This window comes from Cervus canadensis, chromosome 1, assembly GCF_019320065.1.
Source record: "Cervus canadensis isolate Bull #8, Minnesota chromosome 1, ASM1932006v1, whole genome shotgun sequence".
In the NCBI taxonomy this organism is placed as follows: Eukaryota; Metazoa; Chordata; class Mammalia; order Artiodactyla; family Cervidae; genus Cervus; species Cervus canadensis.
Window position 1 is genome coordinate 50,425,874 of NC_057386.1, and position 24,434 is coordinate 50,450,307.

The 24,434-nt window shown below is 39.4% G+C and overlaps 2 protein-coding genes and 2 non-coding genes across 7 annotated transcripts in view; 3 read left to right on the forward strand and 1 right to left on the reverse strand.

Annotated features, from left to right (window-relative positions):
- Positions 1–10,418, reverse strand: part of RAD51C (RAD51 paralog C) — a 28,892-nt gene extending 18,474 nt beyond the window's left edge. Inside the window, exons 1-5 of one of the 2 annotated variants that reach the window (XM_043482925.1) lie at positions 7,953–8,088; positions 7,081–7,202; positions 6,834–7,000; positions 4,726–4,859; positions 1,142–1,300 (exon numbers count right to left, since the gene is read on the reverse strand). In XM_043482925.1, coding sequence (XP_043338860.1) covers positions 1,142–1,300; positions 4,726–4,859; positions 6,834–6,999 — 459 coding nt within the window. In that variant the 5' untranslated portion in view covers position 7,000; positions 7,081–7,202; positions 7,953–8,088. Of the gene's footprint in view, positions 1–1,141; positions 1,301–4,725; positions 4,860–6,833; positions 7,001–7,080; positions 7,203–7,952; positions 8,212–10,220 lie in introns of those variants that run through there. The other variant, XM_043482921.1, reaches the window with a different exon arrangement.
- Positions 10,419–10,921: 503 nt separating this feature from the next.
- TEX14 (testis expressed 14, intercellular bridge forming factor) overlaps positions 10,922–24,434 on the forward strand; it is a 151,014-nt gene continuing 137,501 nt past the window's right edge. For all 3 annotated transcript variants that reach the window (XM_043482934.1, XM_043482967.1, XM_043482959.1), the window contains exon 1: positions 10,922–11,038. The gene's annotated coding sequence lies outside the window, so the exon portion shown is untranslated. The remainder of the gene's footprint in view (positions 11,039–24,434) is intronic.
- Positions 21,367–21,530, forward strand: LOC122425618. The gene has a single exon (XR_006264931.1). It is a non-coding gene; the product is annotated as a U1 spliceosomal RNA (small nuclear RNA).
- Positions 22,691–22,854, forward strand: LOC122425509. Its single transcript, XR_006264886.1, has one exon. It is a non-coding gene; the product is annotated as a U1 spliceosomal RNA (small nuclear RNA).

The window sequence follows — 24,434 nt, forward strand, 5'->3', positions numbered from 1 at the left end:
GAGAGTATGTATGTATATATACGTATAACTGAATCACTTTGCTGTACACCAGAAAAACTAACACAACATTGTAAATCAACTACATGTCAATTAGAAAAAAAATAAAGGACATAATTCAGGAATAGCCAGATGGAAGAGATGCATAGAGAAGGTATGGGGAAGGGACACGGAGTTTCCACGTTCTCTCCCAGAGCCATTCTCCTAGCACTTCCACAGGTTCACCAACTCAGAAGTTCTGAATAAGATAATTTATGATAATGATAGGGGCTATAAATAAATTCAAACCAGGTGAAATGACAAATAAGTAGGTGGTGGGTAGAGGGAAACTTAGACTAGATGTGAGGGAGCCATCAATAAGAAGGCAGGCAATAGAACTGACTCCTGGTGGAGAAGGAAATGGCAACCCACTCCAGTACTCTTGCCTGGAGAATCCCTTGGACAGAGGAGCCTGGTGGGCTATAGTCCATGGGGTTGCAGAGTCAGACACAACTGAGTGACTGAGACACTAAATTGAGGAGATACTTGATGGTGCAAGGGTATACTTTATCTACTCTCCCATCTCCTGCAGGAAGCAGGATGGGGCAGGCAGCACCTGGAAGGCAGGATGGCTCCCTCCATCCCCATCCCTTCTGGAAGTCTTGGGGCCTCAGTGCCTGCAACAGCTGGCCTTGGGCAAATAAAAGACTAAATTGTTCAAAAAATAAATAAACATATAAATTAAAAAAAAGAACTGACTCCTGGATAAGAACCTCTAGGAGAGAAAGACAACTCATGTATATTACGAACAGGAAGGTCAAAGGCCCTAAGACTCAAACAGGTTTGGCACGTTTAAAGGGTCAGAAAAAAAGTAGTGAGGAGGAGCGATAGGAAATGACAGAAAGGAACAGTGGTGTGCTGAGGCCAAATGCTACAGCTCTTGAAGCAAGAGCTAAATTTTTAGAAGTTTTACAAATCCATCATCAACTATAGTCATCAGTAACAAATAAACTATATATATTTATGAGTAAATGAATTATATTAAAATATGGATAATAAATACTGAAAACTCACCCCTACTACATTTTACTATTATCTATGCTCTTAAGGTTATTTACATCTATTTTACCTTTTATATTTTTTTATTTATTTTTTTCTATTTTACCTTTATAGTGGAAACACTACATAACGATGTGCACGGTTTCTTCTCTACTCCACGTCCAATGACATACTTGAAATCAGCTATGATAGGAGTATTTTCTACATGGAAATCAGCAAGCAAATAAGCTACAGATCGAGTTGATTTGTTTTGCTGTCTAGACTTCTAATAAAGTGATGGAAAAAAAATGTCATAATCAGATTGATCTTAAAAATGTGTCCATAGGGAACAGACTAGTGGTTGCCAGTGGGGAGCAGGATGAGGGAGGGATGGTCTGGAAGTCTGAGATTGGCAGATGCAAACTATCAACATTATACGTAAGATGTATAAACAACAAGGTCCTATTGTATAGCACAGGGAACTATATTCAATGTGCTTTGATAAATCATAATGGAAAAGAATATGAGAAGAATATGTATAAGTGAATCACTGCAGTATAGCAAAAATTAACACATTATAAATCAACCATATGTCAAAACTTTTTTTAAATTATTGTGCCTATATCTATTACATTGCGAACTACACAATAAATTGAGGAAATATGCTACTACTTTTGGAAAATGAATTCAATAACTAGGCGTGATCACTAAATCAAAAGAAGGAAAATACTGCACAGGAAAGTAATATATAATTACATGTTTTTGTTCTAGGGTATTTGCAAGGAGTCCCAAATACCAAGAGCATCCAAGGACCTCTCTGCTCAAATCAGAGCAGCTACATATCCTAATCTATAATGGAAAAATAGAAATAAGTCTATTTTCCTCTCCACAGTACAGATTTTATTGAAACTGGCTGAATTACAAAGATCTGGACCTTCTGCTAAGTAGTAACTGTCACACTGATGACTTTTCTCCTACAAGTTTAGAGAGCAACTTCCTGAATATACTCTGGTGAGTTTCCTTGATCTCTCAAAAGGGAGATTATACTGAATAATGGAAAGTCAATGAATGACAGAGTTTGAGAGGGTAGGATAAAACAAGCATTGTCAAAAAACAAAAAAACCCCAAGCATTGTCATTCAACTCAAGCTGTCATTCAACAGCTGAAATTAAAGTTAGCAATGTGAATTTCTATTTTTTGGCCTCACCCTTGTTGCTTGCAGAATCTTAGCTTCCAAACCAGGGATTGAATCTTAGCTTTCTTAGCAGTGAAAGGGCAGAGCCCTGACCACTGAACTGCCAGGGAATTCCCCAGAGAATAATTTATACACAGAAATAAGTGGTAACTAGAGCTTATCAATGAATGTGGTTAACCTGCAAGGTAAGAGATTAATACACAGAAATCTGCTGCATTTCCATACACTAACAACAAAAGATCAGAAAGAGAAACTAAAGAAATAATCCCATTTGCTGTCTCATCAAAAGAATAAAATACATAATAATAAACCTACCTAACGAGGCAAAAGATGTGTACTCCAAAAACTATAAAACGCTAATCAAAGAAACTGAAGATGACACAGAAGGAAAAATATATCATGTTCTTCTTAGACTGGAAGAATCAATATTGTCAAATGACTATATCCAAGGTAATCTACAGATTCAATGCAATTCCGATCAAATTACCAAGGGCATTTTTCACAGATCGAGAAGAGAAAAAATTTTAATTTGTTAAGGAAACACAGAGGAATCAGTCTCCGTAACTTCTGACTCTACTATAATGGTACAGTAATCAAAAGTGTGTGGTGCTAACACAAAGACAGACTTATAGATCAACAGAACAGGACAGAAAGCTCAGAAACAAACCCATGCACCTACAACCAATTAATCTACCACAAAGGAGGCAAGAATATTCAATGAAGAAAAGACAGTCTCTTCAATAAGTGGGAAAAGTTGGACAGTCACATGTAAAAGAATGAAATCAGAACATTCTCTAACACCCTACACAAAAATAAACTCAAAATGGATTAAAGATCTCAATGTAAGACCAGATGCTATAAAACGCTTAGAGGAAAGCACAGGCAGAACACTCTTTGCCATAAATTGCAGCAATATCTTTTTGGATCATTATACTTCCTAGAGCAATGAAAATAACAATGAACAAATGGGACCTAATTAAACTTAAAAGTTTTTGCATAGCAAAAGAAACAATAAACAAAATGAAAAGACAACCCACAGAATGGGAGGAAATACTTGCAAACGATGTGACCAAAATATATTTATCTTCAAAATATACTAACATCTCATGCAGCTCAATATCAAAAAAACAAACCAATCAAAAAACAGGCAGAAGATATAAGTAGAAATTTCTCCAAAGAGGACATAAAGATGGCCAAAAAGCACATGAAAATATGCCAATTACTAGAGAAATGTATATCAAAACTTCAATGAGGTAATCACCTCACACTGGTCAGAATGGTTATTATCAAAGCCCAGGAAAAATAAATGTTGAGGAAGATGTAGAGAAAAAGGAATCCTCCTACATTGTTGATGGGAATGTAAATTCTCATCCTAAACCAATATCCTAAACTTGTACTCTAAAGAACTAGAAAAAGAACAGCAAACTAACTCCAACGAAAGTAGAAGAAAGTGATACACATTAAAGTAGAAATAATCAAAACAGACAAAAGAGAAACAATTGGAAAAATCACTGAAATCAAAAGCTGATTCTTTGAAAAGATCAACAAAATTGACAAGCCGTTAACTAAAATGACTAAGAAAAACAGAGAAGATGCAAACCACTCCAATCAGGAATGAAAGTAGGGGCATTACTACCAACCTTATAAAATAACAATTAAAGAGAATATAGTGAACAACTGCATGCCAAAAAATTAGATAACCTAGATGAAATGGACAAATTCACTGACAGAAACAAACCACAAAGAAAACAGAAGATCTGAACAGATTGACAATAAGTATAAAGAGACTGGAAAGCGATAGTAGCTCAGTGGTGTCCAACTCTTTACAACCCTATGGAGTCTAGCCCACCAGGCTCCTCTGTCCATGGAATTCTCCAGGTGAGAATACTGGAGTGGGTAGCCATTCCCTCCTCCAGGGGATCTTCCCAACCCAAGGATCAAACCTGGGTCTTCTCCACTGCAGGCAGATTCTTTACCATCTGAGTTACCTGGGTAGCCCAAAAGAGACTGAAATCAGTAATCAAAAGCCTTTCAATAAAGAAAAGAGCAGGAACAGATAGCTTCATCAGTGAATTCTATAAAATGTTTAAAGAATTTATACCAATCCTTTTCAAACTACTCTGAAAAGTAGAGAAGGAAACTTTCTAACTCATTTTATGAATCCAGTATTACACTGATACCAAAGCCACAAAAAGACATCCCCAGCAAAGCAAGCCAGAGACCAGTGACAGACACAAAAATCCTCAATAAAATACTTAGCAAACTCAGTCCTTTAGTATACTGAAAGGATTATACACCATGATCGAGCGAGATTTATCCTTAGGAGTACAAAGATAGTATAATATGAAAATCAATCAATGAAACACACCAGATTAACAGCAATGGGGGGGGGGGGAAACCCACGTGATAGTCTCAGTTGACTCAGAAAAAGCATTTGACAAAATCCAACACCTTTCATGATAAAAGCAATCAACAAATTAGGGATAAAAAAGAGCCTGATGAAGTTGGAGCCATACCTTTGAGTGTTCTGAAAGGAAGTCTGAAAGCAGATAAACTTGTGCCAGTAGTTCTGTGTAGTCACGACAACGAAAATAATAAATATGGGAAAGAATATTTTCAAGAGTGAAATCCTGCAAAGCCTTTGGGTGCTCTGAAATAAGTAACAAAACAATCTTAAAATAATTAGTTTTACCTGTCATTTCACAAACAATCATTTCAAAATTCCTGACCTCTTATTTTCACCTTTTCCACTGTTTCCTTACATATTATGCTATCCAGAAAATGTTTATACACATAAAGACCAGAGTTTTAACATCTACATTTTCGTATTTGTTACTGCCTTCCATTGAAAAGAAGTATCATAATGGAATGTCTTTATTGTTTTTTTATAAGACTACAAATTAAGAGTTAAAAGGAAAAATGTTCGAAAGAAGCATATTTTTCCCTTAAAAGTATAGCATAATTTTATATTTAAGTAGAAACAATGATATAAAATAAAATTCCCTCCTTAGATTGGATTTTTAAAAATAACCAGATTGGTTCTGTACATATTTCAGAGAGAAACTAGCTAAAAATCATTGCATTTTAAAATGTACTTAAGTTTTAACACTGAAATAAAAAACAATAAATTAAATTTCAGAGAACACTGCCTATTACAAATATATATTTAAGAAATTCATTTTAAACCAAAAAGTTAACAACTTAATCACATACCAGTCATTAAGAACTATATTCCAGTGCTACATCCACAATATTTACAATAAGATCCTAAGACACTATTACACCTGTGACATGGATAGCTTGATGGACCTTCAGTAGACATATTGGTCACTGGTTAAAAAGGACACCAAGTACTCCAATGCAAGTAAAAATATCCAGCTGATTATATTCATTTAAAGGGAATAAAAACATTTTATGAAAAACATTATGTTTTTTAACATTTCTAGAGAAAAGAATAAGGACCACATATCCAAAAAATAAAATATAATAAACCAAAAGAAAACAGTCAAACCAGAAACCATGTAATTTTAAGAGTACCTCCTTGGACTACAAGGAGATCAAACCAGTCCATCCTAAAGGAAATCAGTCCTGAATATTCATTGGAAGGACTGATGCTGAAGCTGAAACTCCAATACTTTGGCCGCCTGATGTGAAGAACTGACTCATTGGAAAAGACCCTGATGCTGGGAAAGATTGAAGGCAGGAGGAGAAGGGGATGACAGAGGATGAGATGGTTGGATGGCATCCCCGACTCCTTGCACATGAGTTTGAGCAAGCTCCAGGAGGAGGTGATGGACAGGGAAGCCTGGTGTGCTGCAGTCCATGGGGTCGCAAAGACTCGGACAAAACTGAGCAACTGAGCTGAACTGAATTGAAGGACAAGAACTCGAATACAAATTACCTTTAAAAAAACTTTTAAGCAAACACTAAATTTCCACATAATAAGGACAAAACATCTTCCCAACACTTTAACAGTACAATTAATACAGTGGAAAGTCAATTACATACTACACAGAGCCATATAAGGTCAATTGGCTTAATGTTCCAAACATTTCCAGACATGATTTTTCAAGGTTTTTAGAAAAACCAGTCAACATACACTGAACACACTGAGACAACCTTTACTTTATTAAGGTGTTCAGCAACACCAGCTTACACCTGGCAGGCCAGAGCATGATGATTTGAAGTCATACACTGACATACACACAGGTTTTCTCCCAGAGCTCCGGCAGTAAAAAATGAGGGCCATATAAGGTGAAGAGGCAACTCCAGGTGCAGCATTTTCAATTTCTAAGAGAAGTATGAGTTTAATACTAGTACACAGTCAAGTTATTAAGTTTCATGTTCTAAGTGGTCTCTTATTAAGGCTTAAAAGTAAAAGCCCCTCAATCCTGCCTGACTCTTTGCAACCCCACGGACTATACAGTCAATGGAATTCTCCAGGCCAGAATACTGGAGTGGGTAGCCTTTCCCTTCTCCAGGGGATCTTCCCAACCTAGGTCTCCCACATGGCAGGTAGATTCTTTACCAGCTGAGCCACAAGGGAAGCCCTATTAAGGCTTGAGATGGATACAAATGCAAATTACTTTCATTATACTGAAAAAAGAGCACTTGGCTAACTTACCTCCTCCCATATGTGTTCCTGCTATAAGCTGCAGGTGCTGAATGCAGGCAGTAGCAAGGTCTACCACTCTATCAACCATAAAACTCCCCTCTGTATCAATAAAAACTGCTTCACCTTCCACTCCTCCAAAACATTCTGGTATCTGCACATCTACTGCCAGCTGCATACTGTCAAGACAAAGAACTGAAATGACCAAATCATTATCATAATCATCAAAGCAGTGCTGTTCAAACTCCAAATCACTAACCTTTAGATACCAGTAAATATTTTATAGGCATAAATATACTCTGCAAGGCAACAAAGATGGTTGACTCTCCATAGTTCCAAACATGTCAATCAGTTGATGCATGGATTAGGGGGAGGGTGTACCTATAAACCACAATTAAGGATTCTTTAGTGCTTTTTTTAGGCTTCTGGGTACAGACCTCTTTCTTATTATAAGAAGTCTACTTCAAACATTTGGCTTTCAAATATATTCTCAGGAGTTAATTCTATAATAAAGTAGAAGGCTGCCTGTTTACCCCACTGACCACACTATACTGTTGCAAAAGAAACCCTTTCTAATATCAAAATAATTGTATCAATTTATCAAGATGGGGTGAAGTAAGGCAAATACTGGTTTGTTTGATGCACACATACACAAAATTAAGAGCACATATATGCTGGGCTTCCCTGGTGGCTCAGTGTTAAAGAATCCGGCTGCCAATGCAGGAGACGCAGGTTTGATCCCTGGTCGGGGAAGATCCCACATGCCGCTGAGCAACTAAGCCCATGCACCACACTATTGAGCCTGCACTCTACAGCCCAGAACCACACTACTGAAGCCCACACACCCAGAACCTGTGCTCCTCAATAAGAGAAGCCACTGCAATGAGCAGCCCATGCACTGCAACTAGACAGTAGCCCCTGCGTGCCACAACTAGAGAAAAGCCCGAGCAGTAATGAAGACTCAGCACAGCCAAAAATAAAACAATTTCTTTAAAACAGAACTTACCATTAAAAAAAAAAAAAGAGCACATACATGCCTTTTCTGGTCTCCTAACTGTATACCCGCCACACAATACTCTGCTATTTTCATAAAATGTTATTAAGCCCACCCTTAAGGGGAGAACATTTTACCATAGTTGTGTTTTTCCAACACCTGGTGCACCACAAATTTCTGTTGTTTTGGTTAAGGGTATTCCACCCCCAAGAATATTATCCAGTGCTGAACAGAAGGTAATTATGAAGTTCTGGGTATGCTCCTGTTCAAGAAGTTCCAGTGCTGTACACTTCCTGCCTGACTCAGCTGTAACAGAATAACTTGTTTTATTTGTAAGACATTCTCTTCTTATAATTTGCAGAGTTTCTAAGGCTTCCTCTTTAGATATCCCAACTTCTGAAAGAAAGAGACATGAACACTTGATTTTAGAGATTTATAACAGTCTAATACACCATTGTCTATATTACTTTTAATTTTTAAATAACAAGAGCGATGCCAAGAGTAGAGAAACATAAAAATGTCATATTCAATTAACTATTTAATTTTTCAAGTTAATAAAGGCATTTATCTTTGTTTTCTTAGTCTTCACATACTTAAAAGATTAAGCTATTACCTCAGAAACAGAATTCAGAAACCTAAACCCCTAAAGCATTTCTGAGTACCTACAAGAGTATCTCAAAGGTAGAAATAAAAATGTACTTTTTTCCCCTTTTGGTCCTTTTATTATCTTTTTGTTCTTTTACTCTCTCTTTGGGTCTTATGAAGCCATAATAAACTTGCTCTCATAAGGCACACAAATTATTTTTTAGGAAATAATGAAAATGGACTTTTTGCCTAAAACAAGATGCATATTTAAGAAGTGCATGTGTATTATTCATAGTGAAAATTTTTCAAGAAAAATTCATGGATCACTGCAAACTGTTTAATAAGGAAAATTATCTGATGCACAAATAGTTCAAACAATACACTTACGCTTCCTCAACTACATGACTTCATTCCTGACAACACAGCCTGAAAATGGAAATTACAAAATGAGCAGCTTATAGAAGAAATAATTGTGAGGATGGCATCACTTACAAGTGTGATATATCAGTGCCTAACTGATATATGAAGGATATGAACTATCAATCTGATGCTAATAAAAGACAAAAATGGTGGCCATTCTGGAGTAGTTAGGACTCTGTGCTCTCACTGCCAAGGGCAGGACTGAATCCCTCGTGGGGAAACTAAGATCCCACAAGCCCTGCGACCAGAAGAAAAAAAAGACAATAATGATGCTAAAGAAGTGCAAGTTCCATACAATCTAAGAGCCTTAACTCTGGATTACTTAGGTCTGTCAATCCTGACTGCACCACTCACTATGTAGTCACTATGCATAGGCAAGTTACTTTTTTATGTCTCACACTTTTCTTCTACGAAATGGGAATGAAATACACATAAAACCTTGGTAGAATGCGGAGGCCATCCAAAATGCTCAGTAATTGTTAGCTATTACTATCATTTAGATTTGCTCAGGTAAAAACCAACCTGTTGAGAGAAAATGAGCCCATCAAAGTTTGAGGGATACAGTCCTCGGTGTAATATTTAAGACAAACAGTAACACTGGACCTATAACATTTGTTTTCGAGTGGAGAGTTAAAACCTTATTTTCCATTGTTAGGGGTAATGACTTAGAATTCTGTTCCATCTCAGTAACAGTCCTGAGAGTACTGCAGTGGAAGGTGCACAGTGAGTAGAGTGACAGCAGACAGTGTCACTTCTGTTTACCTCACGAGGCAGTGGTTCCCACCAATTTATAATCTACAGGGTTCCGTAATGTGAGGTTTGGGTTTTTCTCAGTGAATTACATGAAGAAAAGGGATATCTTTTTTCTACTGCTTTCTCCAGGTTCTGGTGATTCTACTCCCTTTCTCTTAATTTATCTCATCCTATCACGAATCGTGCATTCCTTAAATTGAATCCCTGCCCCTTGGATTTTGGAACAGTGAAAACAGACAGCCGGTCTGAATTCCAACACTGGCTGAACGACTTCCTAGTCCGCTCATAACAAAGTTACTTAGCTTCCTCTAGCATCAGTTCCTTTCCATACATATTGGATATAATAACCCACGTTAAATGATTGCTAAATATTGAGTTAACGTTAAATATTGAGCGTAAATGAGAGATTCCTCAGAACTTTCAGCGGGCACTGGTAGAGAAAGCAATTAGTGAATGTTTCCAAGACCACAGTTCTAACCATTCAAATCACTCTTAAGCGAAATCGAGGAGCTGTTTCGTGGTGTAAACGCGGCGGGAGGCGGCAGAAGACTCTGACCGAGATAGTGCTTAAGCCTGAAGGCCGAACAGAGTTGGAGGCGGCACCGACGGCGGCCAGCGTGCCTCAGCTTGTCGTCAGGAGTCGTTACCTTTGCTGAGCTCGGAGGGTTTCACCTCTAGGAGTTCCTCAGCAGTCTGGAAACCTGCAGACGCCAGCTTCACTCGCACAGCCGGGGACAGCGGCAAACTCACTAAATCCCGCTGCATTTCAAAGTCAAAGCACCTCCGCGCGCACTCGCGCGCTCCTAGAGCTCGCCGAGCCCGGACACCCGCGTCAGCCGCGCCCTGTGACGTCAGACGGAAGACGGAAGGGGAGGCGTCCGCGGCCTGGCTGCACGCGGCCTCCCGCTCTGGGGCTGTGAGGAACTCGGATACACTTTGACTCACGTGTCCCGCTTCTTCCCTGATTCTTTCAACTCTCATTTAGAAATGATTGCACATCAATCGTATATCCTGACAGTAAAAAAAAAAAAAAAAAAAGATGGATGGAGCCCGCAGGATGCAAAAAGCCTGGGCTCAGTGGGTGTTACCACATTTCTTCACCTCTGCCCTGACCCTCTGGCTGGAGGCCTAAGCGTTGTTAGTGGGAATGATCTCTCCGAATGGAACTACGTACACACACTCTTGCATGTTACCGGTTTGGGGTCTGGAGTAATCGAATAAAGATTAGCCCTAGTCCAGGGTGCCAGTGTTTTGGCTCTTCTTGCCGCTGTCCCCCCTTGCTAGGCCCCCTCACCTTTCCCGCCCTCGCCCTCGCGAGGGATTGTGGGCCAGCCCCCCACAGCGGCGGGGCGCGCTCGCCGCACGATCCCCGCGCCCACCCACGGCTTCCCGCGAGTCAAGTCTGGAGCGTGGTGGTTTCTGAGACCGTTAGTTCTTCACAGCCTGCCCAGAAGTAACTGGAAAAGTAAGCGAGTCTTGTCCCCCGAGTGGGCTGGACATGGGCTCCCGTGGTCGTCGAGAGGGAGGCGTCGGGTTACGCAAGAGCTCCTGTTCGGGTACAGAGGTTTGAAGGGACCGCGTACTAAAATAGAGAAGTTTGAGGAAATTGAGAGGCGGGTTGGAAGGTGGCTTAGGAAAGTCTTTCCTTGCCTAGGAGAATATAATTTATTTAAAGGAGTAATTCATTCCTGTTAGGGAAAAATTCTTAGCCTTGACTTTTCTTCCTAACTTATAGGAATTCCCTAAATGTTGCGAATCAGAGCCCTTTAAGTACGAAAGATCTAAGGAAGGAAATGTGCTGACCACGTTAGCAAATCCTACGCATTTTCAATGCTCACAGCCATGCCGCGAGGAAAATAGGACTGGGACGGACTCATAGAGCATAGTTTTCTTCAAGCTAAAGTTAAGACCTAGTATCTTTTTTTCTTGCCGGAGCTACCTTCAAATAGTGAGGTAGCTCTTGGAGTGGGGGGTGGGGGAAAAATTCGAGAAGTATTTGGTCCCCATTTGGTAGGGCAGGGAAAGTCTGGTAGGACTAATCAAAATGCAGTTTATTTGCCACTCTACATTGCTTACCTTCTAGTATGATCCACATGTAGACATGCAGGGGGCATTACATAAATGCTGTCCACTGGGAGAATTCGGGCTTATGCTTATCAAGTAACCAGAGTCCTGGGTGAAGAAGAGATGGCGTTAACATATTCAGGGAGAGCACTTGAGGTAGTTTGGTCAAATTCAGTGGAATCGGTTGTGTTTAGAATTTTCGGTAGCAGTATGGAGTTAAGAAACCAGTCCACTCTGTAGCCATTCTGTTATTTATTATTATTACCTTATTCAGACCATTGAGTTGCTATAGTAGTTATTATTTTCATCCTCATTCTTAAGATTTCTTTAATGAAGTTTGCTTTATAGTCAGGCTTTCAAACTGGTATCCTAAATTTTCCTGGGAGTATGTTATTATTTTCCATTGCGATATGGGGTTACTTATCTTGAGAATATTGTTACAGTGGGATTTCCCTGGAGGTCCAGTCGTTGGGAATCCGGGATTCCACTGGGGCAAGGGGGAGAGGGTGGCAGGAGTATGGGTTGGTTCCCCCTGTCAGGGGGAGGGAAAAAAAGCAGTATTTTTATGAAAAATCAAACTTGAGCTTTGGAGTCATACAAATTTGGGTTTGTATCATATCTCAGGAAATTACCAACTGAGACTTTAAGCAAGTTGGTTTCCTCGCCTGCAAATGGAAATTAATAATATTTCATGGGGTTGTAGGAAAGATTAAATTAACAAATATAAACTAACCTAGAAAAGGTACATAATCTTGTTTTTTCTCCATTTAAAAATATTCTAACGTGTATACAGTTGAATAAAGCCTTATTGAACACCTAGCTCAGCAGAGTACTAATGGTGTGAGCCTCAAAAAAAAAAAAAAAATTCCTACAATTGTAAAGTGCCAAAGAAAAGTGCTTTTACGTGTTTTATTTTATTTCACTTGATCCTTATAGTAATCTTGTGAGCAGTTTACCAAGGTCTCCATTTAAAATTTACACGTTGAAGATTTGAATACTTAACAACATTATTTAACCACTAGTTTTGTGCAGAATGACATGGCAAATAAGAGTCTGTGCCTTCCTGGAGCCTTGTGTTTTATTCCCTAAGACGTATCCCACTCTTGCAACCTCATGGACTGTAGTCCATCAGGCTCCTCTGTTCATGGGATTTCCCAGGGAAGAATACTGGAGTGGGTTGCCATTTCCTTCTCCAGGGGATATTCCCATGCCATGATTGAACCAGCATCTCCTGTGTTAGCAGGCAGGTTCTTTACCACTGAGCCACCAGGGAAGCACCATGGAGCCTTAGTCAATCATTATTACTGAGTTGTGTTGCATTTCTGACTTGTTATCTAGATACAACTAAGGGTAGGAATGAGCTACCAAAATGCTGTCAATATCTATAATTGATCTAAGTAATCAAGTACAGACACATTTTCATGCAGAATGGGCTGTTTTCTGAAGATGTGGGAGAGGAATAATAAGAATATTTGTTATAGCTGAGCAGATTACTTTTTTTTAGCCTAAAAACATAGAACTTTTAAAATTGGCAACTTTGTGTGTTCAAGTGAATGAAAATAGGAAAGATAAATGAGTGCTGTTTGGACTAAGAAAAAACTCTGACTCAAAGTTCAGCTTTAGAGATGGTTGTGGTAAAGCTTTGCACAAGGCCTTGCACATAATGAGAGCTCAAAATATTTGTTATCCACAAACTCTTGAGACATTATTTTCACTTGACTTCTGTGGTCCCACACTGATTTCCTTCCTAGGCATCTGGCTTTTCTGTCTCCCTTACATTTTTATCCTTTGTAACTAGGGCAGGAAATGTTCCCATTCTTTTAAGGCCCCATAACTGACCTTTCACCCACTACGCTGTTCTGTTCTCCCCTCTCTGGTTCTCTCCTTCTCTCTTTGCTATTTATCATATTCACAGTTCAGTGACTATTTATATGCCAATAATTTGTAAATTTATTTTCCTAGCTCTGACCTGTTCTCTGACCTTCTGATGGAAATATCTAACTGTATACAGCACAATGCTAAATCTCCAACTCAGCCTATCTTGAACCTAACTCATTTTCTTCAGCACACCAAAAAATCTTTGTCCTCTTCCTGCATTCCTTGTGTAGGGTATAGTTTCGGTGAGGCAGAAAAGGAAAGACGACCTCAACAGAGGTAGGTTACCTTTATTCAGGCAAGGAGGGGTGACAGTCGGCCTGACGACCAGGCTGAGCGCCAAGAGGGATCAGGGAGGCTTCTTACTTAAAGGGAGATTTGTGGAAGCAATAAGCGAAATGTTAATCAGGTGGGATATTTTGAGTATTCTTCTGTTGAGATGACATTTGTAGTTGGGCAGGGGGTGATAAGTCTTCTGGGCAGGTGTAGGGGGTGGAAGGTTTCTGGACAGGGGGTGATAAGTCCCAGATAGATGCAACCGGCCTGGAGCATCAGGGTGGAACTGAAATTCTGTTTTGTTTTCTCCGAAGTTAGATGATTCAGCAAGGGGCCTTTGAGACTGTTGTTCTCTTTTCTAGGCCCAAAAGACTCCTTCACCTTGCCTCTGTGAACTGAATATCCATCCTTCCATCTGCACAAACCAGAAACCTAGGAATCTTCCACACCTCCTTCCCTTTAACTCTCCATGTTCAATATGCCACAAACTCTATCAATTTCTCTCTAAAATATCTTGATTATGTTCATGTCCCCTTTTTTTAAGCCAAGCTGTCACCATTTCTCTTAGAGGTACTGCAATAGCCTTTTATGTGGTCTCCCTGCATCTTGTCTTTCCCTCCCCTCTAGTCTGTCCCTTCATGCTGCAGACAGGGTCCTTTCTTGAGTGCATTTCATTTTGTGTAACTCCCTAGTTTGCTCTTAGGATAAAGACCAAATTTCTTAATGAGACAAAAAGTCTTGCATGTTCTGGCTCCTGTTTACCTCTTTAGCTGTATCTTTTCCCTGTCTCCCTTTTACTGTTTACACTCCAGCCATTCTGGCGTTAATTTCTTGTGGGTGCCACAACAGAACCTTTGTGCATACCTTTCTGCTATACCCAGTTAACTACTATTTATCCTTCAAATCTCAGCATACATTGACCCCTTATCTGGCTTTGAACCTCTATTCCAACAAACCCCCTCAAAACTAGATCAGATCCCCCCGCTAAGGATCTCATAGCACCAGATGTTTTTGTGTGATCATTTATTTAGCATATATCTCCCCAACTAGAATGAGATTCAGTCAAATGGGGACCATGTGGATTTTACTCGCTGTTTTCCTAGAACCCCTCGCACCGTATATGGCTTATAGGAGGTGTTCAGTATATATTTGTTAAAAGAATGGATGATTAGATGACTGACCTGCTACTCTCTCCCATTTTTTTTGTTTTGTACTCTAAAATAGGTGGAAAATATTTATGTGTAGGAAGTAGAAAACAAAATACAAAAAAAAGACTATGAAACTGATTAATAGACCTTTTTTATTTTATTTAAATATTTTAATTAAAGTATCATTGATTTACAGAATATAGCAAAGTGATTCAGTTATACATATATTTTTTCAGATTCTTTTTTTTTTTTTTTAGATTCTTTTCCATTATACACTATTACAAGATAATTGAATATAGTTCCCTGTTGTTTAACTATTTTATGTTTAGTAGTGTGTATCTGTTAATCCCAAATTCCTAATTTATTCCTCCCCACCACTTTTCCACTTTGGTAACCAAAACAACCTAAGGATATGGCTCAGAATATTATCTATAGCTCTTATGGAGGAACTAACTTAACTTTGTTTAATGGCTAAACTATTACTATTTTGTTTTGCCAGTTTTCCTTTCTTTCTGTGTTTTCTCACTTCTCTGATTAAATTTGCTCTTTGGAACTTGAAGAAGGCCTAGGAGGCTAAAGTTTTTCTATAGACAAAAGACAGGCAGAAGACAGTGGGGGTTGGGGGGGTGGGCTCTGTCCTGGGAAGGCCCCATAGGGTCCTGCTCAGTTACAATTTCCCCCTTTTCTTTGATATTCCTGTCTTGAGGGGGAACAGGTACAAGACAGGAAAGGGAATAAAGTTCTGGATTGAGAGGTTAATCATAAACTCAGAAGAGGAACTTGGTTTTAAGGGGGCTGAATTTCATTCAAGATGATAATGTTAACATTTCAGTTTATTTTAATGCCCCTACAACTTTATATACATTTATTTGAGTTATGATCACATATTGAAGAAATGTATGTATCTTATATATCTTTTGTTTTTCACTTAATATTTTGTCAAAAATTTTCTCTATATGATTAAAAACTATTTTAAAATTAAGTTTGGGACTTCCATGGTGGTCCAGTGGTTAAGACTGTGCTTCTACTGCAGGGGGCATGGGTTTGATCCCTGGTCAGAAGTTAAGATCCCACATGCCACATTAAACAAAATTAAGTTTAATTGTTGGATACTATTCTGTCCTGAGGCCCATCTTTCTAATCAGTGGCCTATAACTGGACAGTTATTAATAACTGAAATTATTTCCAATTTTTTTTACTGTGATGAGGTAGTGTGTGCTCTGGAGCTCACTTGTTCAAGCATGCCCATCTGGGCTCTTGAGCTTGCTCATGCCGTCTCTCTCAATACATTTCTGGTAGTAGAATTCCTAGGTCAAAAAGCACACACATTTTCATTTTGAATCTTCTTCTTTTTTTTTTTTAAAACTCTGAGCCATGTTAGTGGAAGTCTTCAGTCCTGACCATTGGACGGCCAGGGAATTCCCCATTTTGAAACTTATCACCAAGCGTTTGCACCACTTACAGTCCAACTAACAGTATATGGGGGGAAAAAAAACAGTATATGGGAACTGATTTTCCAGCTTCCACCCTAGCATTGGCCTTTGTATGTAGTGTGTATATGTGCTCAGTCATGTCCGACTCTTTGAGACACCAAAGACTGTAGCCAGACAGGCTTCTCTGTCCATGGAATTTTCAAGGCCATTTCCTACTCCTAGGGGAATCATCCCAACCCAGGGATTGAACCCTCAACTCTTGTATCTCCTGCATTGGTAGATGGGTTCTTTACCACTAGCGCCACCTGGGAAGCCCAGCGCTGGCTTTAGCAGTCTTTAAATGGTTGGTTGGTTTTTTTTATTGAGGTATAATTGACTTTAAATGGTTATTATAATCTATTATGACTAAGAGAGGTTAAAAATCTTTTCATATAACTTTATTGGCCAAGTGTATTTTATTATTGTAACTATCCCATTATATCCTTCGCCCACTTTTTATTTTTAATGGTGGTGAAATACACATAACGTAAAATTTACCATCTTTGGGAATTCCCTGGCAGTTCAATGGTTAGGATTTGGTGATTTCATTGCAGTTGCCTGGGTTCAGTCCCTGGCCAGGGAACTAAGATCCCGAAAGCTGTGTGACATGGTCAAAAGAAATTTACCATCTTAACTATCTTTAAGTGTAAGTTTCAGTAGTGTTAATTATATCCACAGTGTTGTGCAACTCATGTCCACAACTTTTTTATCTTGCACACCTGAAACTCTGTACCCTTTGAACAACTCACCATTTTTCATTTCCTTATACAAATGGAATCATATAGAATTTATCTTTTTGTACCTGATTTATTTCACTTAACATAATGTTTTCAAGGTATACTACATTCATGTTATAGCATCTATCAGAATTTCTTTCCTTCTTAAGGTTGAACAACATTCCATTGTATATATTTACATTCATCTGTAGATAGACACTTGAGTTGCTTCTACCTCTTGGCTATTGTAATACTGCTACAAACATGGGTGCATGTTCCTTTCTCACTTTTTAACTAGGCTACTTTTAATTTAAAATATGTATTTGTTTTTATTATCATAAATTATAACTAACATTTATTATGATAGGCTCAGCATTCTGCTCAGTTTTGTCTGGCATTAAACCCCCAAATTCTTAAGCTGCCAACTCTCTCATATTCATATTCTATTATACAGGCTATTTACCTAATCACTATATGGCAGATATCTTCCCACTTTGTCATATGTATTTAGACTTTATGAGGTTTTCTATTTTGTTGATGTTATGTATATGCAAAGTTTATATTTAATTCTTGCTTTGGTAACATGCTTAGAAAGTCTTTTCTTTTTTTTTTTTTTAGAAAGTCTTTTCTTGTTAATTCCCTAGTGGCTCAGTGGTTAGGACTCCACTGCAGGGGGCACTGGGAACTAAGATCCTCCAAGCCCTTTGGCAAGACCAAAAAGAAGTCTTTATTTTCTTCAAAATTACTATAAACATAATCATCTGTATTTTTTATATATGGTTTATGATTTAATTTGAATATTTTAATCTATGTGATTTTTTTTTAATGTAGGAGAAAGCATTTTTTTCCCCTTCTCTCCAGTGGTAAGACAGTTTCCTAAATAATCTTTATAAGGCAATTGATCTGTTCCCCCACCTATATAAAATGCTGTCTTTATCATATACTTTTTTTTGGCCAGGCCAAGCAGTTTGTGGGATCTGAGTTTCTCAAACCCTTGCCCCCTGCAATGGAAGGGTGGGTTCTTAACCACTGGACTGCAAAGGAAGTCTCCAACATACTTTTATATATGTAGGTCCTATATACCTGGTATAAAACCTTATTTTTGGCTGCACTGAGTCTTCGTTGCTGTGTGGGCTTTCTCTAGTTGCTGCCAGTGGGGGCATTTCGCTTTGTTCATAAATGAGATTAATCTGTGAGATGATTACATCTACTTTGGTTTTGGCAACAAAGTTTTGCAACATTTGTAAAATGAACTAAAGCTTCTCTACTTTTTCTGGCTAACTTATGTTTATATTTAAAATAAACTTAATGTAAGTATTTCCTTGTATTTTTCTAAGGAATGTTGTGGCTTTCCTCAAAGGATGTTAAACTTCACAGGGCTTCTGTGAGGATATAGCATTAATGTTTTAACCTGCTTGAGCTATAAGAGCATGAAGGACAGTCATGCTTTTGCCCTAAGGCAGATTGCCTTGGACATATATTTTGATAACTGGGCCAAAAACAAAGAAGTTCCCCATGAAATAGTGAAACTAACCTTGTGAAGGGCTCTGTGTTATTTAAGAAAGCACCGCTAGGAAACTCCTTGATGGCCCAGTGGTTAGAACTTGGCGCTTTCCCTGTTGAGGGCTCAGGTTTGAGCTAGGGAGGTAAGATCCAACAAGCATCATGGTCAGAAAGGAAAACACTGTCCGTGCTGTTTACAGTAGCGAACACCTGGAAGCAACCCAAGTACCCGCCAGCAGGCGACTGGTTTAAGATGTGTGTTTGTGTGTGTGCACAATGGAGTATCGCTGTCATAAAAAAGAATGACATGTTACCTTCTGTAGTAATGCAGATGGACCTAGAGAGTATCATACTATGTGAAGTAAAAGAGAAATACTACATGATATCACATATATGAAGTCTAAAAAGTAATAAAAATGAATCTATATAAAGAAACAGAAGCAGAGTCAGCCAGAAAACAAACTTATGGTGACCAAAGGGGAAATGGAGGTGGAAAGGGATAAATTAGTAAGGGATTAGCAGATATAAACTACTATACATAAAACAGATAAGCATTAAGGACTTAGTATATAACACACGGAACTAAATTCAATATCTTGTAACAACCTATAGTGGAAAAAATATAAAAAAAAAAACTGAATCACTTTGCTGTACACCCACAAGTGACACAATATTGTAAATCAACTATATCTTACAAATAAAAAGAAGGCACTGCTAGTCACAGACCTTCTGAAAATGGCATTTTGAATTTAAGAGTTGTTTGGTGATAATAGCAGTCTAGTTCACAGATACCATTTTCTCCTTACAAGTGTGGTTCCCAGCCAGATTTCAAGATCTCTAACTTTAGGAAAAAAATTATTAATTAATCTTTTGGCTGCGCTGGGTTTTGTTTTTTTTTTTTTTTTGCTCTGGGTTTTTGTTGCTGTGTGTGGGCTTTCTCTAGTTTCAGTGAGCAGGGTCTACTCAGTGTGGAGTTGTCACTTGTTGTGGAGCACAGGTTGTAGGGTGTGTGGGCTTCAGTAGTTGTGGAACACTGGCTTAGCTGCCCCTCAGCCTGTGGAATCATCCCAGACCAGGGATCAAACCTGTGTCTCCTGAACTGGCAGGAGGATTCTTAAACACTGGACTACCAGGGAAGCCCCAAGTTATCTAACTTTTATTTCACAGACACACAAAAATGTAAATATTTTGTTTCTAGATTACATATTGCAGGTATGTATGTATATATGAGTATATATTTTATATACGTATTACATAAATAGTTCTTTCTTTGGGGGGAGAGAGTTTATAAAAATCAAACTGGTAGGGTGTCAAAGGTCAGACTTCAGACTTCATGATCTCCGTCTTCCACCCCAGTATTTTTTCCTTTCTCCCCATCTCAGTTACCTCTGTGTTCTCAGTTATTGCTTGTTAATTTTTAATATGATTTTTACAAATAGCATTATTTCTTCTGATTTTAAAGATATAAAGCTTGGGAATTCCCTGGTGGTCCAGTGGTTAGGACTCCATGCTTTCACTGCTGTGGGCCCATGTTCAATCTGTAGTAGAGGAACTAAGATCCTGCAAGCTGCCCAGTGTGGCCAGGGGAAAAAAAAAAGATATAAAACTCTGGCTGATTTATGTTGGTGGAGGAGAGAATACCAGAAGAGTCCTTCTGTAAGATAAAAATGTGAGAAATAGGTTGGTTCTAGTGTGATCTGGGGCAACTGAAGAATAGTTAAACATGGCAACTCCAGTTCTAACATACACTGAGGCAGAAAGGAGAGCACTGATTATATTAATCATGTGAACATGTAATACATGAAGTACTAACCACTGCCTAAAACAGGATTTGCTCTTTTCGAAGGGTCTGAGATAGTCTTGGAGAGTCAGGAATTTCTTGTAGGATGGGTTGAATCTCTAGTAGTCTTGTGGATTTCAGACACCCATGAAAAAGCAAAAGAATGCCCCTGTGTTTGTAGTGTCCAGCACAAGAGGGTTTAAGGATAAGTCAAAACACAAATTAGTCTCAATTAGGAGAGGAGACACTCTTGATCACAAAAGTGATTTCCAACGGTGAGGATCATCACATTCCAGCTGAATGGACCCCTACAACTCATCCAAATATCTGCCGTAGGAGGGGTTATTGCATGAGCTTTCCACTAACTCAGTTCAAAATTAGAATTAGTATTTGTGCAGCTGTTCTTGTAAGGGTGATCATTTGCCGCACATTTGAAAAAGAGCTTAATTTGTACTTGTGCTTGAAGCTTTGAACGCTCAAGTTATTTGCAGCTCTAACTACATTGACTGAATTTTCAAACGTAGTTTTACCAAATTTCATCTTTTCAGACTTGCTATTTCTGTTGCGTTGATACCGGCTTGCTGAACTGCGCAAGAATCACAGCGAGGCCATTAGCTCCAAGCCCTTGAAAGAAGGAACTTACTTTTATATCTGTAGAGTCTTTGCCTTTAAGTTTCATTCCAGTAACTATACCGGGAAAAGGACACGCTAAATGAGATCAGCAAAAGGGGTGTGGAACATGTAGATGAGCGCAGTGACTGCCGGTAATGCTTACACTAGGCGTTATATTTTCTATGATTTGGCAATATTGAGATATACAAAGTAGTCCTTTGTAATTATAGTTTGAAGGCTCAATTCCAGAAATGGAGGAAGAGGTCTGTAAAATACACGAGAAAAGTGACCCTCTCTTTAGAGTGATTAGAATATGTGGGTGACATGGCAGAGGCCAGTAACAACTCATACTTACCTGGCAGGGGAGATACCATGATCACGGAGGTGGTTTTCCCAGGGCGAGGCTTATCCATTGCACTCCAGATGTGCTGACCCCTGCGATTTCCCCAAACGTGGGAAACTCGACTGCATAATTTGTGGTAGTGGGGGACTGCGTTCGCGCTTTCCCCTGATATGGCTTGTCTAAGAGAAGGCACCAGATTGGCATTCCTTTGTTTGTTATTAGTAGTGGCTATTGTGAGTTGCCGGTGTAAACTACCCCAGTTTTAAACTATGGGGATTATTAGTTCGGTTGAAGACGTACAAGGTTATCCTTTTTCTGTTATGGTTGTTTGCAGGATTTTTGGTATTTGGGTTTTCCAGCAGTGGTTGAACGCCCGGGCATGTTTGTTTTCCTTTTTTACAAAAAAAATGTTGGTCTCTTTCATCGCTGTTATAGACTTGAAAGAAATTTCTTAACTACTGTGGAAATAGAAAGTAATCTATACGGTGGTCTCTTTCTCCTAGGGGAGGCTCCTTTTATGACCTTTTCTTTCTTCACGAGTAGGTATTGCGGGAACCTTTTGAAAGCAACCTGTCCTTGCTCTGTGGTCCGTTTCTCCATTTTCTGGTGGCTTCCCTGGTGGCTCAGACGGTAAAGTGTCTGCCCGCAATGCGGGAGACCCGCGTTTGATCCTTGGGTCGGGAAGATCCCCTGGAGAAGGAAATGTGCAACTCACTCCAGTACTCTTGCCTGGAAAATTCCATGGGCAGAGGAGCCTGGTAAACTACAATCCATGGGGTCGCAAAGAGTCGGACACGACTGAGCCACTTCACTTCATCTCTCCATTTTCAAAGCCACCAGTTTCGTGTCTTCGGTCAGTTGATAATGTAACACCTCTCCATAAAAGTCTTTTATTATATTAGGCGCACCTGGATAATTCGGACTATCCCCGTCCCACCCAGTCTCAAAGCTAATCGCATCCCTACAGTCTGTTCTGTCACAAAGGCGGGTCACATTCCCGGCCCCGGGGATTAGGCCCCGAGCGCCTCCTGGCTGTCAGTCAGCCTATCACGAGACCCGGGTACCGTCGGCGCTACGGAGTGACGTCACTAAGGGGCGCGGAGTATGTAAATGAGCTCGGCGTCGGCTGGCCCTGTTCAGAATGTACTATGAAGCGTTTGTATTATTTTGCAAATGTTGCGGTACTCGCAAAGTGCTTGTCAGGCCCTTCTAGTTGGGAGAAGCCGTTATTTCGTAAGTGAGGGTGTAGAGTCTGCGGTGAAGAGAGTGACCGTAAGTGCGAAGTGTTTGGAATGTGAGGCTGAGGTGGCAGGCAGGGCCAGTAACTCATACTTACCTGGCAGGGGAGACACCATGATCACGAAGGTGGTTTTCCCAGGGCGAGGCTTATCCATTGCACTCCGGATGTGCTGACCCCTGCGATTTCCCCAAATGTGGGAAACTCGACTGCATAATTTGTGGTAGTGGGGGACTGCGTTCGCGCTTTCCCCTGAATCTTTTTTTTCGTTTAAGAAAAGTTGTAGGTTTTTTGATTAACGAGGAGTAGAGTGGTATTTTATTCTGTAAAACTGGAAGTGTTAGTGGAGGTTTACTGCAGCAGTGTTAATAAGGATGTCTGATTTTTTTCCTTTTCTTTTTGCCTTTTTTTGTGTTTTTTTTCTCAGTAATATTATGTTAAAAAGTGGTGGCTTAGATTTTAGTCTTTTTGTTTATTGATGTTTGGTGAGTTTTATTTTTCAGGACTTATTGGAGATCGTGCGACTGGCGAATTTAGTTTACTATTTGGAAGTGGAGTTTTAGTCGAATTTCTCTTGCAATGGGTTCGGAGGCTAAGGAAAGTCTTAAACGCAGTGTTGAGGTGTATGGGTGACTCAGATCTCGATATGCTTTGTGGCTTGAAGTTTCATTTTTTGCCTTTATTTTCAGAATATTGTGCTTAATCGCTCAATCTGCTTGACTCTTTGTGACCCTGTCAGGCTCTTCTGTCCATGGATTTTCCAGCTGAGAATGCAAGAATGTGTTGCCATTTGCTTCCCCAGGGGATCTCGCCCACGCAGGAATCGAACAGGGGTCTTCTGCACTGCAAGTGGATTCTTTACCAGCTGAGCTTTCAAAGTGGGTTGATGTAATTTGTGGCAGTGAAGTGAATGTTAATCTTGCTGCTTTTCTGATTTTTACCTCTGGTAGAAAAAGAGGATTAATGTTTATTTCCGACTGCTCTGTTCTCTTAGGTCAGTTTGAAATCTGGATTTTTGACGCTGTTGAAATATCCTCATAAGTAGCCATTTTTCTCTGCAGCACAGTCAAAATTTGGGACTTTTATACAACTTTAGGGGGCTCTTCTGTTAATCCTTTCTACTTCAGAAAGTTAAATTGAACAGATTCGTTTCTTCTTTATTATCTAAGGAATGCTGCATCTGGATTGAATGTGGGTATTTCTAAAGGTCCCCAACCTGGAGACGGCAATGGCACCCCACTCCAGTACTCTTGCCTAGAAAATTCCATGGATGGAGGAGCCTGGTGGGCTACAGTCCATGGGGTTGCAAAGAGTCAGACACCACTGAGCGAAAAAAGAAAAGGTCCCAACCAGTGTCTTTGAGAACCTGTTTTGTTGCTGAAAATTAGAATGTGTCTGCAGGCAACCGATTCCTGTATATGCTGCTGATTCACTGTATTTCATTTTCAGGATATGGTATATTCTGGTTCTGCCTGTTTTTCAGATGTAGCCATTTAGATTTCTAGTGACCTTCGCACTCGTGCTTACCTGTCTTGCAGAAACAGTTCCTGCTGCTTCTCTCCTAGAACAAATCTTGTCCATCTGTATTTAGTCCCTTCCTGACCCTTAGCAATCGGACAGGGTAATTTACAGTGTCTCCAGGGGTCTGATACATAAAAATATGATCTTTCACTTGGCTTCTAAGTACTCACCTGGTAATTAACAATGGTCACCTGAGTTCTGGAGGCTTTGTTTAAAAGGGAACATGAGAGACACAAAGTACAGATATTTTGCAGCATGTTTTTTAAAATTTGTATCAAAATAACACATATTTCTAATAGTTCTTTTAGGTTTCT